Raw genomic sequence first — 17,905 nt, forward strand, 5'->3', positions numbered from 1 at the left:
TGTAGTGGTGAATGGATGTATTTCTGACTAGAAAGAAATATGCAGTGGTGTTTCCCCAAGGGTCTGGTTAGCTTATTGATTCTCTTGTCATAAATAAACGATCTGGACTTTGGTAAAGGAGGAAAGTTTACAATTTTGCAGATGATGTAATGCTTGGCAAAGTAGTAAATAGGATGAAAGTAGCCAACTTTGTGAGGACATAGGCAGGTAAATTGGACAGAGAGATAGCAGATGCAATGTAATGTGAGTAAGTGGGTAAGTGTGAAATGCATTTGGGAAGAACAACATAAGAGAGGCACTATAATCTAAATGGTACCATTTTGAGGGGACTGCAAGAACAGCGATCTTGAGGTAAATATTCCCAAATCCTTGAGGTGTTAGGGCAAGTTTTTTTTATGCTCTGGGATGTGAACACTACTGCTAAGGTCATTAAATTGCTAATTGCCCTTGAGAAGGTGGTGGTGAGCCGCCTTCCTGAACCACTACAGTCCATGTGATGTAGGTACACATAGTGCTGTGAGGAAGGAAGTTGCAGGTTTTTAACCCAGTGACAGTGAAGGAATGACAATAGAGTTCCAAGTCAAGATGGGGTGTTGCTTCAAGGGAGCTTGCAGGCTCTGGTGTTCGCTTGTATCTGTTGCCCTTGTCCTTCTAATTGATAATGTAGTTTTGATAACACGTGGAATACTTGACTTGGTAAAAAGGGGCACTGTATACATAAACAAGGAAGTTGTGCTAAACCTTTATAAAACATGACTTAGGCCTTAACTGGGGTGTGGTGCACAATTCTTGACCCCCTACTCTAGGAAGGATGTCAAGACCTTGGAGAGAGGACAGGGGAAGTTTAACAGGATGGTACCAAGAATGAGGGATTTCCGTTTTGTGGAGAGATCAGAGAAGCTGGGATTGTTCTCCTTAGAGTAGAGAAGGTTAACGGGAGAGCTAGTAGAGACATTCAAAGTTATGAAGGATATTGGTGAAGTAGGTAAGGAGAGAGGGGGTCTTGTGGCACAGTGGTTGCATCCCTACCTCTAGAAGCTACAGGTTCAAGTCCCAGTTCAAGTCTTTATGGCGTTCATGGAAGGCGCGTTCATAATGTGGTCAAACAGTTTGATTATCAGCCTGGCAGTCCTTCTAATATGCCTGATGGCGGGTGGTAAGAACGGGAGAGTTCCCTGGTCAGCCATATTGCAGAAGGCAACAGCAAACTGCTGCAGTATTTGGCCAGGTATAATCGTGGACCAATCCGATGGAAGTTCATGGTCACCAATGCTCTCTTTGGGCATGGTATCTGGAGGAGGAGAAGAAACAGTTTCATCTAGCAAGTGGGTTGGTATCCAATGGGCATAGATTTAAAATAAAAGCAAAAGAACTCCAAGGGAAATTTGGAGAATCTTTTTCCATGCAGAGGATTATTGTGATCTGGAATGCGCTGCCTTAAAGGGTGGTGCAAGCAGATTCCTCAGGGACTTTCGAAAGACAATTGATATTGATGTCACTGAGGTATCTATGGCAGCTCTGAGTTTGTAACAAATAGGTAAATACAAGGTGGGAATTTAAACTAAACTTCAAGTTAAATGTTACTTCATGAATCAGGAAAGTACATATCTGAACTTTTGCTATGTTTACATTTGATTTAGTAGGTCATTTAAGATATCACCTCTTTATTATCCAATCATTATTAAGTAGCATGACAGTGTTACCTGTAATCACAGATGCGATTTGGTCCAGTTCAAAAATTTAGAATTAACAAGAGGAATTTTTAAGTCCTGGCCATCTGAGTGATCTCTGGAAACTTATTCCAACACTAACCTCGCCCCATAAAAATTGTATTCTTTTATCATTTATATTTCATTAAACTGTGCGAATCAGATCTAGCAACATGGTGAAAAGCTTCAACAGCATTATTTTAACCTGAAATAGTCAGCTAAAAAGATAAGTGCAGGATTAAAGGCCAAATCCTGGGACAGATTTGCAATGATTACAACAATGATCTCTAAAAAGGATCAATATTTTAGGGACTGACATTTGTGTAAAGCTTTTCCATTCAAATGGCAAATGGAAAGTGTATTTGCTTCTTAGTGCTTAAACTCATGGGGTGATTTCACTGGAAATTTACTTTCGATATCTTGTGGGCAAAGTATCATAATCTGTTTGATTCTTTTTTTTACTCCGGTTCCCTCTGTGCTGTATTTGAGTAAATATTCGCCAGAAACTGAAAGAAAGAAAAAATATGAATAGAACTTGGCTCTTTGATGTAAGTGAGAATCAAAATCATGAGGGGTCTAGACAGAGTGGATAGGGAGAGAATGTCCCCATGGGTGGAAGGATCAACAACCTGAGGCCATTGATTCACTGCGATTGGCAAACGAAGCAACGGCGACGTGAGGATAAAAAACTTTTTTACAGCGGAGTGGTTATGAGAGGTTAGGATCTGGAATGCACTGCCTGAGAAGTGTGGTAGAAGCAGATTCAATCATGGCTTTCAAAAGGAAATGGAATAAGAAGAAGGGACCTGAAAAGAAAAAAAAAATATGCAGGGTTGCAAGGAAAAAGTAGGGTTGTGGGACTAGTTGAGTGGCTTTTACAGAGAGCTGGCATGGATCTGATGGACTGAATGGCGTCCTTCTGTGCTGTAACCATTCTATAATTCCATGAATATATTCACTGGGGAATTTCCATGGAGTGTAAATGGAAGAATATATTTCTAAAGTGATACTTCAAAGATATGGAAATGTTGTGCAGACTGACTGGATTTTTTTTTATCTGGATGTGTTATGGCACAGCTGATGGTAAATGCTGAGCAGCTCAAATCCAAAATGAAAACTTGAAACAACTGCCACAACTTGTTTTGCAATTTGTATAAATTTCGAGATGCGTGCCTTGAATTCAGTAGTAATAAGACCACCAAGTCTTATAGGTTTCTTACAAAACTAAATTAAATCTTTATTAATAGAAGAAATGATTTTAAGTACACACATTGGTGTACAAATTACTACTATGCTAATTTCTAAATCCCCTAGTTAATCTAACTCCCAGTTATACTTTCATTCAGGCAACAGTAAGACACATAGATTTTAAAAGACCCAGGCAAAGAAACACAACACCCTGAACAATCCAATTCAAAGTGAGTTTTCTTAACTTCAGTTCTTTGTAGACAGCAACTTGAGGCTTAGATGCTGAAGACTTTTCACACTTGTTAGATCTTAGAATGCCTATCCTTACATACTTGCCTTTGCTCCTTTATACATATTTTCCCCATTGTTTCACTATGTCTTTGGACTTTACCTTTCTAATAATAAAAATCCCTCACAGTACCAATTTTACCAGTAAAATAAACACACTGCTTCTTAACTTCCCCTGGCTAGGTGTAGTATTTCACTCCCTCCTTTTGAAATCAATTTGGTCTGGTTTATTTAAAAATGCAAATGTTCCCTTGACACCCATGTTTACCTACTTAACATTTCAAACCTGGCTTACCTTCTATTACTTCAAAGCCTTTAGACCAGCTGCCTTTAATTCAATTAACACACACTCACACACCCATTGACACAGACCCCACTATTACTCTACTTCATAATAAATTCAAATAACATTTTGAAAACTATTGTATTTTCCTGACAGAATACGTTGTTAAATTTGCCTTTGTTTGAAATATAAGCTAGTCAAATAAATAGGAAAGTAGTTGAAACAAGATACATTTTCATAAACTTTTTTTTTGCCTTTATCTGCTCCTCTGTATTTCATTACATTGGAACACAAGTTTCAAAGTTGAACATTTGTTTGTGTTGTACTTCTACAAAATAAAATATAAAGTTGTATGATATTGTAAATAGTCAGGAAATTGCAGATTTACTCAATAGCTACATTGCATTGGTCTTCACAATAGAGATCTGAGATCCTGTGAGGAACACACCTTCAGTGGCCATCAAGTCCTTTAGTAGGACTTGAATCAGGAGCTTCTTGTCTGTAGGTAGAGACACTGGATGGAATTTTCCATGCCCACTGGCATTGGGCATGTTCGGCGGCGTGAGCGGACAATACGGCGAGAAGGCTAAAAATCAGTTTCACAACATTGTGAAACCAGTTTGCGATCGTCCGCTCAGCCCATCGATGGTGGGCCTCATTTCCTGCCATCGGACAGCGGGAGCCTCATTATAATACATTTGCATATCATTATAATGCCAGCCTGTCGGAATCAACCCCCATTGGATTGTCCGCCAAATCACGCCGATGTGTTTCACAACAGCATATATAAGGTGTGCACTTGGCAGGCTGCACTTCGAGGGGAACTCAGAGGTGAGTGCATAGTAATGTTGCACAGCGCTTGCTAGGGTCGCCTGTTGGACTTCAAGGTTGAGGCGACTGGTTTGGGGGTGGTGGAGGGTGCAAGGGCTGCCCTGCAGTTGAAGGTAGCGCACAGACACGTGCTGGGGAGGGAAGCGGCCACGCATTAGGGAAACCTTGTATGTAGTGACCATTCCTCTGCAGCTGAGACAGTTCAGACGCAGCCACATTGACATGCGTGGAGTCTGGTCCCTAGCTTATCTGTCTAGTCAAGCAACCCAGAGGCATGAAAGTGCCACCAAGTGCTCCAGAGCTTTTCATCCCTTGAGCACAGACTGCAAACTAATGAGTGTTTTAGTGGACTGCAGAGCAGTTGGACGACTGGGCACGTTGTACAATCTCATTGCTAAAGTTGGCCATGGAGCAGTCACTGCTGGAGGTGCTCACAGCCCCTTGTGATGTCATCATCCCAGTTTGGACCAGTCTCCCCCATGGTTCAAGCTAACAGTGCAGCCTTGCAGCACAGGTTAGGAGAATGCCTGAGCTGAGAGCACAGCATGCAGTCCAATGGGTAAGACTGCCACCAATCAGTCAGATGGAGTGGGGCGGAGATGGGTGGGGTTTCGGGCAGCCATTCAGCACGGCTAAACTCTGGCCATCCAAGTGGTGGCCAGCACCCTCTGGGATGCATTAAGGGGCATTCAGACTTAACCAAGAGAGGCTCTTAGTATATCCCAGCTAACCCATATGTCTCTCTCATACATCCTGCAGGAGGAGTACATCAGGAGCATGGAACCTGGTGAACTAGCTGTGTGCCTCATGGCGTACAGAGAGCAAAGACGATGGAGAAGAGAGCGATGGAGGCACCTGGCTACACAGAGGGTGGAGCAGCCCCCGCTGGAAGAAGGCACGGCTGGGGCTCCTGCACACACCACCAAAGAGCCACAGTGAGCCATTGCTGTTCAGTGCCTAGCTAGTCCCGGGGTCTATAGATGCCACCTTTCATTCCTGCCGATGACCGAGGATCAGTGTCGTCGAAGACTGCGCATGTCTAGGGAACTGGTCAGTCACATTTGGCAGCTAATGCAGGATTTGGCACCACGGGGACACGGAGTGAAAGTGACCTTGGAACTCAATTTTTATGCCAGTTGCTCCTTTCAGTGCTCCACGGGTGACTTCTGTGGGATAATACAAGCCTCCACCCACAAGTGCATCCATAAGGTCACGGATGCCATCTTCATGAGGGCACACAACTTCGTAAATTTCGCTGAGGACCAGGAGAACCAGGATGCAAGAGCGATTGGATTTGCCCAGTTCTTGGGTTTCCCACAGGTGCAGGGTGCCATCGACTGCACTCATGTGGCGCTCAGATCTCCATCGCAACAAGTGCTCAACTATGTCAGCCGCAAGGACTTCCATTCGCTGAATGTGTAGCTGGTGTGTGACCACCGCATACGCATCCTGCAGGTCTGCGCACGGTTTCCAGGGAGTGTCCACAACTCCTACATTTTCATTTGGTCACAGATCTCTGACGTCTTCCAGGGTCCACAGAGGCTGCAGGGTTGACTCCTCAGGAACAAGGGCTACCCGCAGAGGACGTGGTTGATGACATGGCCTCAGACTGCAGCAGAGCGAAGCTGTAACGAGGTTCATGCTGCAGCTCGCAACTTGGTGGAGCAAACCATCGGGATGCTGAAAATGAAGTTCCAGTGCCTGAACCGGTCTGGTGGAGCCCTGCAATACAGTCCACAGAGGGTGTCACACATCGTCGTCGCCTACTGTGCCCTTTACAGCCTGGAGCTGCAACTGGGAGAGGAGCTGGCTGAGAAGGAACTGGAGGTCTCTTCGACGGGGATGAGGGTAAGGAGGTCCTCAAAGGCATCGATGAGGCCCTCGCACTGGTCAGATAAGGCACGCAGACTCGGGAGGCCCTCATAGATTTGTGGAGGATGATGATGACATACAGTGAGGAGACACCATAGGTCCTCACATTGCTTCTATGAACATTTGACTCCAGTCTGGCTTATGGTGGCGCACGTACCCTCTGTGATAATGCTCCTGTCATGGAGACATAGTGGAGGCCCTAATAATCACCCGATTGCAGAAGGATGATGACGACATGCAGTGAGGACACTCCATAGATCTTCACATTGCCTCTGAGAATGTCTGATACCTGTCTGGCCGAGGGCAGCTTGCTCATGCTCTGTGATCAGGGTCATATCATAGAGATGCAGCCATGAAACTTTAAATGCATCTGAGTCTTTGTCCGCCTTCAGCACCTGAGCCCTTCAGGAGCTGGAGCACAGCGTCATTGGTCACAGATGCTGAAGAGATGGGGGCCAGCCCCGCTGTAAAGGTGCTGAAAGCACATAGAGAGTATGAGAGAACTCTGTGACACCTGCCCGGACCATCACTTTGGTCTGAAGGCTGCACAAAGCACAGGGAAGAGGCCCTGGACTGAGACACCTGCCTTTATCTTGTGCAGAAACGTTTCGCATCTGAGTGACATGAACACTGCTCATCAGAACAAAGAGCCATAGGCAGGGAGACATTGTTGAGAGTTTATTGATAATAGTGAGTATTATGTAAAAGTGATTAACACGTGCCCAGGCTGTGCAATTACATCTTCTTAATCTTCCTAACCCTGCCGCTATGTCTTGGTGCTCCCCGGACAGGATCAGGAGAAGGCCTTTGACAGAATATCGCACACCTACATGGGGGATGTGCTCTCCAAAATGGGGTTTGGGGAGGGAATTCGAAATTGGATCCAACTGCTCTACACTAACATCAGTAGCGCAGTCTCAATCAATGGGTGGGAAACAGATAGCTTTCCGATTAAATCTGGAGTCAGGCAGGGCTGTCCTCTCTCGCCTGTCCTTTTCGTGTGTTGCATAGAACCCTTTGCCGAGTCCATCAGGAAGGATCCGGGCATAAGAGGAGTGACGATCCCAGGCAGTGGAGGCACTCAGGTAAAAGCCTCCCTGTACATGGACGACGTCGCCGTCTTCTGCTCGGATCCGCTGTCGGTGCGCAGACTGATGCACATCTGCGACCAGTTCGAACTGGCCTCGGGAGCCAAGGTAAATCGTGGGAAGAGCGAGGCCATGTTCTTTGGGAACTGGGCTGACCGATCCTTTGTCCCCTTCACTGTCAGGGCTGACGGCCTGAAGGTGCTGGGGATATGGTTCGGAGGGACCGGGGCATGCGTTAGAAACTGGAAGGAGCGAGTGGCTATGGTGAAAAGGAAACTGGGCATGTGGGAGCGACGCTCCCTCTCCATTGCGGGTAAGAACCTGGTCATCAGGTGTGAGGTACTCTCGCTGTTGCTGTACGTGGCGCAGGTCTGGCCCATTCCAGACTCCTGCGCGACGGCGATCACTCGAGCCATCTTCCGCTTTATCTGGAGGTCGAAAATGGATCGTGTCCGCAGGGACGCGATGTACAAGCCTCTAGATAAAGGGGGAAAAAACGTGCCCAACATCGCCCTCATACTGATGGCCACCTTTGTGTGTGGCTGCATCAAGCGGTGCGTAGACCCTCAGTACGCAAACACCAAGTGTCACTACGTGCTGAGGTTCTACCTGTCCCCGGTGTTGCGAAGGATGGGTCTGGCCACGCTGCCGCGGAACGCTCCAAGTAGTTGGACCGTGCCGTACCACCTGTCCCTGGTGGAAAAATTGATGCAGAAAAACACCTTTGACCACAAGTCCATCAGGCAGTGGTCAGCACGTAACGTCCTAGAGGCCCTGAGGGAAAAGGAGAGGGTGGACCCTGTGGGATGGTTCCCCGAGCAGACTGTCAAAGTCATTTGGCAGAATGCCTCATCGCCAGAACTTTCCAACAAGCACCAAGACGTAGCTTGGCTGGTGGTGAGAAAGGCCCTCCCCGTCAGATCCTTCCTACACGCCAGGAGGCTCACCCCCTCTGCACGTTGCCCTCGAGGTGGCTGTGGTGGGGAAGAGACCGTTGTTCACCTCCTTGTGGATTGTGCCTTTGCAAAGAAAGTCTGGAGAGAGATGCAGTGGTTGCTGTCGAGGTTCATCCCGAGCAGTTCTGTGACACAGGACTCTGTGCTGTACGGGCTGTTCCCAGGGACACACACCGAGACAAACATCGACTGCAGCTGGAGGATCATCAACTCGGTGAAAGACGTGCTTTGGTCTGCCCGAAACTTGTTGGTCTTCCAGCACAAAGAGTTGTCCCCGACCGATTGTTGCGGACTGGCACAATCCAAAGTCCAGGACTACGTGCTGAGGGACGCACTAAAACTTGGGGCAGCTGCTTCAAAGGCGCAATGGGGAAGGGTCGCTGTCTAAGACCTTTCTACCACAGCGCACCGAGAGACTGGGAACTGTTTAGAGCCCCTCGGGCTGTACAGATCAAAATGAAAGGCTGTAAATGATTGTAATATTGTTTGTACTGATGCACCTGGTGATACATTTTGTAAAAGTTTAACCTGGATTGTACCCTTGTAATGTTGTTTTTGAAATGGTTTTGAATGTGATTGAAGATATTTTATGAATAAAGTATATTTTTACAAAAAAAAAAAAAAAATCCACAGCGGAGGCGGAGGCAGTCTGCTGTCTGCGACACCCTGTCTGTGATGACCTTGACAGGCATCCTCTGGAGGGCCGAGACCTGGAGGGCCCCAGCCTGCTTTCAAGGCCCCGCTGTATGGCAGTGGCACCCTCCTTGACTTATGGAGCTGGAGCTACTGGGGTCACAGGAAGAGGGGATTCGGATGGGCCAGACACTCCTGGAGTCACCTGGGTGGATGGCCCTGGGGTGTGCACCTGCTGATCCTCCTCCCTATGGGTGCCCGAGGGCCCCTGGCTGACTCCTGGAGGAGAAGGGGAAGCTGGAGTGAAATCGAGCTGCCTCACACCCCTCTCGCATACACTCTGTTAGAGGCCAACTGTGACATCAGCGATGGAGTTCAGTGCGCTTAGCAGTGCAGGAGCAACGTCCTGCACCAAGGTCTCCATGGCGGCCTTCAACCTACCAATGTTGACCTCGGTGCGTTGGCATGCCGGCGCTATCACCTCAGCCTGAAGGCGGACGGACTCCTCCATCGTGCCTTGCAATCTGATGAGTGCAGCGGACATCCCTTCCTGATGTTCCCGAGTTTGCCTTTGCATATCCAGCAACTGAGACCTGACCGAGTCCAGAGACTCGTCAACTGACTCGGACTGAGCAAACTTCTGGCTTCCAGCACTCCAAGTACCGGACACCTGGGAAGTCCTTCCCGTCGCCTGCTGTGGATCACCCAATGGGTGATTTCGCTGCCCATCCTGCAGCCAGAGCGGAGGTAGAGGACATCACGGTGAGCCTCCACGGCGTCCAAAAGGCGGTCAAGAGACACTTAATTGAACCTGGGGGCTGCAGTCTTTTTGCCTTTCGGGGCCATGTCTTCCGTGCAACAATCGTGGTGTGAGAGGTGTGCACGTGGCTGCACTTTCAATATGGCACCTAGCGTGAATAAGCAGCGAGGTGGTGGTGTGGTGGATGAATGAGAGCCCGCCCACCATCGAAATTGGAATGCATAATTAATGCGGCGGGATTTGGAAGCCGCCATTGTGGCAATGGGTAAAACATCATTTTTCCCGCCCACTATTGCACTTCGTGGAAATCTGGGACGATTCCGCCCACTATCACTGCGCCTCAAGTCCCCCTTAGGTATTAGTATCGATTTTATATATTATAGGATTTTTATAGGTGGCAGCCATGGCTCAATTGGTAGCACACTGGCCTCTGAATCAGAGATTTGTGAGTTCAATTCCCGCTCCAGAACTTGAGCGTGAAAATCCAGGCTGATCCTCCAGTGCAATAATAAAGGGGCGCGGCACTTTCAGAGATGACATCTTTTCAATGCAGCGTTAAACCAAGGCCTCATCTGCCCCCTCAGATGCATGTGAAAAGTCATATGATACTGTTTTGAAAAGGTGCGGGGGATGTACTGGCCAATATCCATCCCTCAGTCAACGTGTCAAAGACGGATCATCTGGTCATTATAACACACTTGTTTTTGAGAGCTTCCTGTTCGCAAATTGGCTGCCATTATTCTTATGTTGCAACAGCGACTACACTTCAGAAGTACTTCATTGGCTGTAAAGCACTTTGGGATGTTCAGTGGTCGTGCCAGGTGCTTTATAAATGCTAGTCTGTCTTTCTTCTTTCTTTATATGGACTTCCAGGAGACATTTGACAAGATAATAAAAATGCAAATACGTGGAATAGAAGGCAACTTATTGACTTGGAAAGGGATTGGTCCAGAGATAGGATGTGACTCATGGTGTCCTCCAGGGATCTGTACTAGGGCTTCAGCTATTCACAATATTTATAAATGACTTGTATGAAGGAATAGAGAGCTGTATATGTAAGTTTTGCTGACCGGTGGCACAGTAAGTAGTGCAGATGGAAACAGAAAGTTGAAAAGGAATATTGATAGTTGAGTAGGCAAAATTGGCAGGTAGAGTTCAATATAGGAAAGTGTGAGGTCATCCACTTTGAACTTAAGAAAGATAGATCATGGAAGGCAAGGATGAAGGTCTCAACAGGAGGTGAACTGAAGCAGAGAAGTAAATTCGGCAAGGTTACAATGCTACAGAACCTCTTCTGGAAAACCAGCAGTGGTAATTCAGGAAAACAATTTTTTTTAAATCCTTGTGTATTTATCTTCACCACCTTCCTCTCAGTGTTTAGGGGGAGAATTTTCTCCCCGTTGGGTGGGCCGGTCGGGAGCGGGCACGGGCGGGCGCAGAGCCGATCGCCACCCGCGATCGGCTTCATGCCGCCGTTTTATGTGGGCGGGCCTTAATTGGCCCGCCCAGCGTGACACGTGCCCGGTAGCGCTCAGTGCAACCTGTGCGGGCGGGGGGAGGAGGGAGAGTCGGGGCCTGCGCTCTTCACGCATGTGCGCGAAAGATCGCAGAAACCTCCCTGAGGCACGGAGCTTAAGTTGATAGTGAAAGTTCAAAATAAAAACAGTTAAAAATCACTTCCACATGTCCCCTCATGTGACAGTGTCAAATGTTTGAAAATTTTTATTAATGTAATAAACCCTTCACGAAACCTCACCGCGCCCTTGGACGAGGCTTCATGAAAAATGCGAAGGTCGCCTGGGCTCTTCGCCTGCCCCCCGCCAACCTTAATGTTGGACGGGCAGCCCTGTCAGATTGGTTAATTACTTTATTAATGGCCTTAACGGGCCTTTGACAGTTTGGCGAGTGCGCAGCGGCCTCCGGTGCGCGCCTGCTGAACTAAAGATCGGAATGACGTACAGCGACGTCGGGACGCACACCCGACGTCACCGCGCACCGGCATGCGGGGCCCACCCCCGCACGCCGAACAGAAGATTCTGCCCTAGACCTCTGTTTTTCTAATCTACAGAAAAGACTTGCCGACAAGGCAGAAGTACAAAGAGTGGCAAAGGCTGTGCAGAAGCCTTTAGATCATTTTATACAATCAGGCAGACGATAAAATTAGTCCAAAAATATTGCATATAAGCGTAGATTGAAAAGCAATTGAAAGTGCCAATGGACACCTAGGAGATCATAGACAATGGGACAAAGCAACTTCAAACAAAAGGTGGGGCATTAGGGTATATATATAGCCTGAGAAAAGATTCACAAGTCCACAAATAGGCTCACGCTTCTCACTGCACTCGGCAGATCAAACTTCTTGTGCGATGTTTGGTTTTGACCATCATGCTGTTAAGAAGTTTACAGACATTACAAAAAGAGCAATAACACTTAACCTGAAGCATAAACAGAGTTAAAAAGGGTGAGGAAAAATTCAAGAAACTTAAATTCAAAAGAGAAGATAAAAGTTCACTTGGCACTTTGTCAGTGGATTGCTGTTAGGAAAGAAGACAGTTAAGAACATAAGAAATAGGAGCAGGAGTAGGCCATTCAGCCCCTCAAGCCTGCCTTGTCGGTCAATAAGATCGTGGCTGATCCGCCCTAGGCCTCAACTCCTCTTTTGTGCCAGCTCTTCATAACCCTTAACTCCCCGATATTTCAAAAATCTGTCTACCTGCTCTTTAAATACTTTCAGTGATCTCGCCTCCACAACTCTCTGGGGTAGAGAATTCCAGACATTCACTACCCTCTGAGAGGAGAAATTCCTTCGCATCTCAGTTTTAAATGAGTGCCCCCTTATTCTGTAACTATGTCCCCTAGTTCGAGATTCCCCCCAACAGTAGAAACATCTTCTCAACATCTACTCTGTCAAGACCTCTCAGAATCTTGTACATTTCATTATGATCACCCCTCCTTCTGCTAAACTCTAATGAATAAAGGCCTAACCTGTTTAGCCATTCTTGATAAGTCAACCCCTTCATTCCAGGAATCAGCCTAGTGAATCTCTTTTGAACTGCCTCCAATGCCAGTATATCCTTTCTTAAATACAGGGACCAAAACTGTATACAGTACTCCAGGTGCAGCCTCACCAACACCCTGTACAATTGTAACAAGACTTCCCTACTTTTAAACTCCAAACCCCTAGCAATATATGCCAAAATTAGGGAGAAATATATAAAATATTAAATGTTATAGAGAAAGGAAATTACAGTAAACTAAATCCAGATGACAGATGGATACTGACGATTAATACATTTGGAAAGATATAGGGGAAACTTTTTTTAAACTCATGATAGATGTCTGAATAACCTACAAAGTAAGGCAGTGAAGGTACATTGGAGTTGTTTAAAAAATAATCAGAGAGTCCAATGGTAGAATTAATGTCCTTCAATGGGTCAAAATGTCTTTTCCCCTGTCTGACTTTCCTTATGTACTTACTGCAGACAGTGCTATAAAAATGTCAAGTAGCTAACCTCTTGATCAGCGTTTTGGGACTTAATAATTGAACTTACAGTTAGCAGAAATAGCTCCCTGAAGCTAGAAGCATAGAAATACAGCAAAAAAAGGCTAGTCTGCCGAGAGGAATTTTAACATGTCATTGGGGGGGGTGGGATCAGACGAAATGGGAAGTGATGAAGGTTTGAAGAATGAACACGAAAGTGCTGTTTACAAACTGCTAAATTACTCTTGTTTGATTTAATTTCAATTCACCAAAACTGGAAGCTAACTTGCCCCAGGCTGGTTGGCAATTGAAAATGTTCCAAACTTTCACTCCGGCAGTTTATTCATTAATGTCCGGCTTGGAGACTCCAGAAATTTATGCTTTTATTCCAGCTAATTTGGACAAATGTATGAGCTTGTGCATTTAGAAAATACATATCCACTCTCTTGATTGTACACCCATATTATCACGATGGACAGCTCTGAGAGTCAAGGAAAAGCGGAATAAAAGTAACTGCATACAATTTCCTCAATACTGTGGTTGTGCATTTGAATGTTACATGAAAACAACACAAGAATTCTGCAGGAAATTAGTTGAGTATTTAGAACACATTGTCCCAAAGCTTGGTGAGATGCAGCAAGTAATTCACCTCCTGATTTTCCAAATCCTGTCCCAAAACCTGTCCCCTGTTTACAAGGCACAAGTCAGGAGTGTGATGGAATACTCTCCACTTGCCTAGATGAATGCAGCTGCAACATTACTCGAGAAACTCGATACCATCCAAGACCAGGCAGCCTGCTTGATGGCCACATCATCCACCATCTTAAGCATTCACTCCCTCTGTTGCCAACACACAGACAGCACACACTGCTGCTTCTACAAGATGTACTGCAACAACTTGCCAAGGCTCCTTTGACAGCACTTTCCAAACTCACGACCTCTACCACCTGGAAGAGCAGCAGACACATAGAAACACCATCACCTGCAAGGTTCTCTCCAGGTCTGACTGGATTGCTCCAACAGGAGCTGGCATGGACTTAATGGGCCAAATAGCCTCTTCCTGTGTTGTAAATGACTCTATGACTCTGTAAGGTCACACACTATCTTGACTTAGAACTATATTGGCGTTCCTTCACTGTCGCTGGGGCAAAATCCAGGAATTCCCTCCCTCATAGCTCTGTGGGTGTACCCACACCTCATGGACTGCAGAAGTTCAAGAAGGCAACTCACCACCACCTTCTCAAGGGCAAATGAGATGGACAATAAACAGTCGTGCCAGGCAATAACCATCTCCAACAAGAGAGAATCTAACCATCGCCCCTTGACACTCAATGGTATTACCATCACTGAATCCCCACTATCAACATCCTGTGGTTATCATTGACCAGAAACTGAACTGGACTCGCCATATAAATGCTGTGGCTACAAGAGCAGGTCAGAGGCTAGGAATCCTGCGATAAATAACTCACCTGACTCTCCAAAGCCTGTTCACCATCTACAAGGTACAAGCCAAGAGTGTGGTGGAATACTCTCCACTTACCTGGATTAGTGAAACTCCAACAACACTCAAGAAGCTTGACACCATCCAGGGCAAAGCAGCCCGCTTTTTTGGCATCCCATCCACAAACATCCACCCCCTCTACAACTGGCGCACAGTGTGTACCATCTATAAGATGCACTGCAGGAACTCACCAAGGATCTTTAGATGGTGCCTTCCAAACCCACGACGACTACCACCTAGAAAGACAAGGGCAGCAGATGCATGGGAACACCACCACCTGGAAGTTCCCCCCCACTCGCCACCCTGACTTGGAAATAAATCGCTATTCCTTCACTGTGGTTGGATCAAGATCCTGGAACTCCCTCCCTAACAGCACTGTAGGTGCACCTACACCGCATGCACTGCAGCGGTTTAAGAAAGCAGCTCTCCACCACCTTTTTGAGAGCAATTATGGATGGGCAATAAATGCTGTCTTAGTCAGTGGCGCCCACATCCCGTGAATGAGTTAAAAAAGACACTGACCTTGCCAGCGATGTTCATATCCCAAGAACAAAAAGAAAATTACATCCGTTTAATTCCCATCTGAGGGTATTACCTACATGCTTTATTTTTATCGCTGTATTTGGGTAAACGCAAAGTTGCGTTAAGTTTCATGTTTAGTGCGCTCATGTTCTTTTCTCCTCCAATTTTCTCTCAGTCTTTCAAGGAGCTACTGAGTCATGAGGGGCATAATTATTTTAGCTTCCATTGCCCTCCAGTGCAGCACCTAAGTAACTGTTCCTATTGTGTTAGTTGGGACAGTGAATATTGGTGGACATTTCAAGCATGGGAGTAACATCATAGGAAGGATATTCCAAGATTCAACCAATATCCACATGTGCAAACCCCCCACCAGGGATTGGCGAATATTTGACGCTGTGCAATGATTTTTTTTTAGCTTTTCCTTCTTGTCAACTAAGCGCTGGAGTATTCTTTCACTTCTGGCTCCCTCTACAAATGGAAAAAAAATGTGCATTTATGTAGCACGTTTTGTCTCCCAAGGCACCTCACAGCCAACGATATACTTTTAAACTGTAATCACTGTTGTTACATAAGCAAATGCAGCAACTAATTTGCTCCCAGCAAGATCTCACAAACAGCAAAATGAGATAAATGACTAGATTCTCTGCTTTTGTTGTGTTATTTGGGGGATAAACACTGGGAGAATTCTCCGGCAAAGAATACCACAGGATCTTATAGATCCATTTAAACAGGCAGGTGGGATCTTGGTTTCTGATCTCATTCGGAACATCAAACCTTGAGGTTGTGGTCTGTATGATCCATCAGGACAAGGAATTGTGTATGTACTGACTGAGTTATGGGGAGAGCCCTCCAAATCAAACTTTAAAAGTTGGACAACAGAGGTAAAGTGGAGAACAAAGAGGAAAAGCAACATGTTCTACCTGACACACAGCTCCAGGTGAGCTGTAAGGTAGGACCGAGTCGCCTGTATTCTCAAATCCTCAGGACTTAAAATGCAATCACTGTTGTTTTCTTGGCAATCATGGCTGTCAATTTACATACAGCAAGGTCTCACACTTTTTCTGCTGCTGGTTGTGAGTAGCACCTCATCTGAAAGACAGTTCCTTTGACAATGTAGTACCAACACTCCCTCGTTCCTGTGCTGTGGCACCCAAGCCTGGGTTATGTGCTCAGGCCTGTAGTGAAGCTTGAAATCAGAACTTTCCAATTCCGGGAAACAATCCAATCACTGCACCAAGGTAAGGCATGTGATTGTCATTTACAACATGCATGATATTTCTCTTTTAGCTATCCATCCCAGGTTGCCGAGGCCAGTCATAATTCCCCTCTGCAGCCTCAGCTGAGACTGGTAAACTTGCACAAGTCAGCAGTTGAACCCAAAGCTTTCCTGGTTTATGTTGGCTCATGTCATATCGTGGAATCATGCATTCATCAGTTATCTTCATTTACTGAGCCACAGGGGGAGCAGTTTCCCCATTGCTTTTTAAACATCATTTTCTTCCTCCTACATGCTGCATTGCCCTTCAACTTAAATGTAGAGCTGTTGAAGCCATAGAAAATAGCTTCAGTGGGGAGCCCTCCAAATCTCTCTTCATATAGCATTAGAATTTGATCCAAAAGATAATAAATAATTAGCTTTTTTTTGTCGAAATTCTTGCTTACTGCACACAGTTCCTCCTTCTTCCTTTCTTCCCCTACATCACCAAAGTAAAAACATGTTGTAAACAGGATTTAAAGAAGTTGTGATTGTCCAGTACAGGTACTGGATTCTCAAATAAGGAATTTATTGACCGTAACTTTCAAACCATACAATCCCAAAGGATGTAATTTGCTGATTGTTGGCTTGGCTTCTGAGGTGGTTGAGGAGAATGGTCCAGTTGTTCAACAGTGCTCAGTACCTAGCCTTAATTTATCAACGCACAAATGGCAGAAGTAATGACCCTACCAATTTTTTCTGCATCTAGGCCACAGTGCAGTTGACATCAGCAAGGTAGCACGACGGCACCGCATGTCTCCGTTCCCTTTAACCTCGATGGACAAGGCCTTCATCACCGTGCTGGAGATGACCCCAGTTCTCGGCACCGAAATAATCAACTACCGAGGTAGGATTGAAAATTGTGGATTACAGTTTGTCTTTCAGATCTGCAAGTGGCTCCATTATCGAGCGGTTGTCTGAAGTTAAATTTGTACCGTAATTTCTTTAGGGCTGGGTGAGGAGAGAAGATTAAATCTAATTTATTTTATTGCGATTTTTTTTTTTAAATCCAGAAATGATGCCCAGGTGCTTGATGATATGAATAATGCGAATACAATTGAACTTATTAAACTTCTGTCTTCTCTTGGTTATCTGTGGCTACTTGCATTAGAGTTCAGCCATCTTACTCTAGAGTTTCAATACAACAGTATTTTAATGAGTGGTGAGTCATGCTTCTGCTCAGTAACACCACTGGCAAATGCATTATTCAAACCTTTGTACTGCTTCTATGCTATCAATGACTTTTAGCAACCAAGAACAGCTGATAGAATAGTCAACTCTTTTGGTTCTTAAAAGCCAAGTAAGAGTCTGGTGGGTTGGTAACTTCACAAAAGTTAAGAGGACCTGTTGGGGAGCTTTCAGCTTCTACTACATGTTCCGATTATGTTATGTCCTTGTAGCATCCTTTCGATTATAGTGTGCTCAATGCACAATGTGACTTCAGCTGAGGAAGAGGCCTACAATTAAAATACTTTTCCTTTGTTAATTTAGCCTTAGCACAATAGACAGGTAGAATGAATGATGTGCATAATTCACAG

At 45.7% G+C, this 17,905-nt stretch overlaps 1 protein-coding gene across 10 annotated transcripts in view; it reads left to right on the forward strand.

Annotated features, from left to right (window-relative positions):
- The window catches only part of LOC144693365 (gephyrin), a 447,589-nt gene that overhangs the window by 351,296 nt on the left and 78,388 nt on the right, over positions 1 to 17,905 (forward strand). For all 10 annotated transcript variants that reach the window (XM_078563214.1, XM_078563208.1, XM_078563215.1 and 7 more), the window contains one exon: positions 17,077 to 17,214. In XM_078563214.1, the coding sequence (XP_078419340.1) occupies positions 17,077 to 17,214 (138 nt within the window). The remainder of the gene's footprint in view (positions 1 to 17,076; positions 17,215 to 17,905) is intronic.

The sequence above is a fragment of the Cetorhinus maximus genome, chromosome 18 (genome assembly GCF_964194155.1).
Source record: "Cetorhinus maximus chromosome 18, sCetMax3.hap1.1, whole genome shotgun sequence".
NCBI classification, from domain to species: Eukaryota; Metazoa; Chordata; class Chondrichthyes; order Lamniformes; family Cetorhinidae; genus Cetorhinus; species Cetorhinus maximus.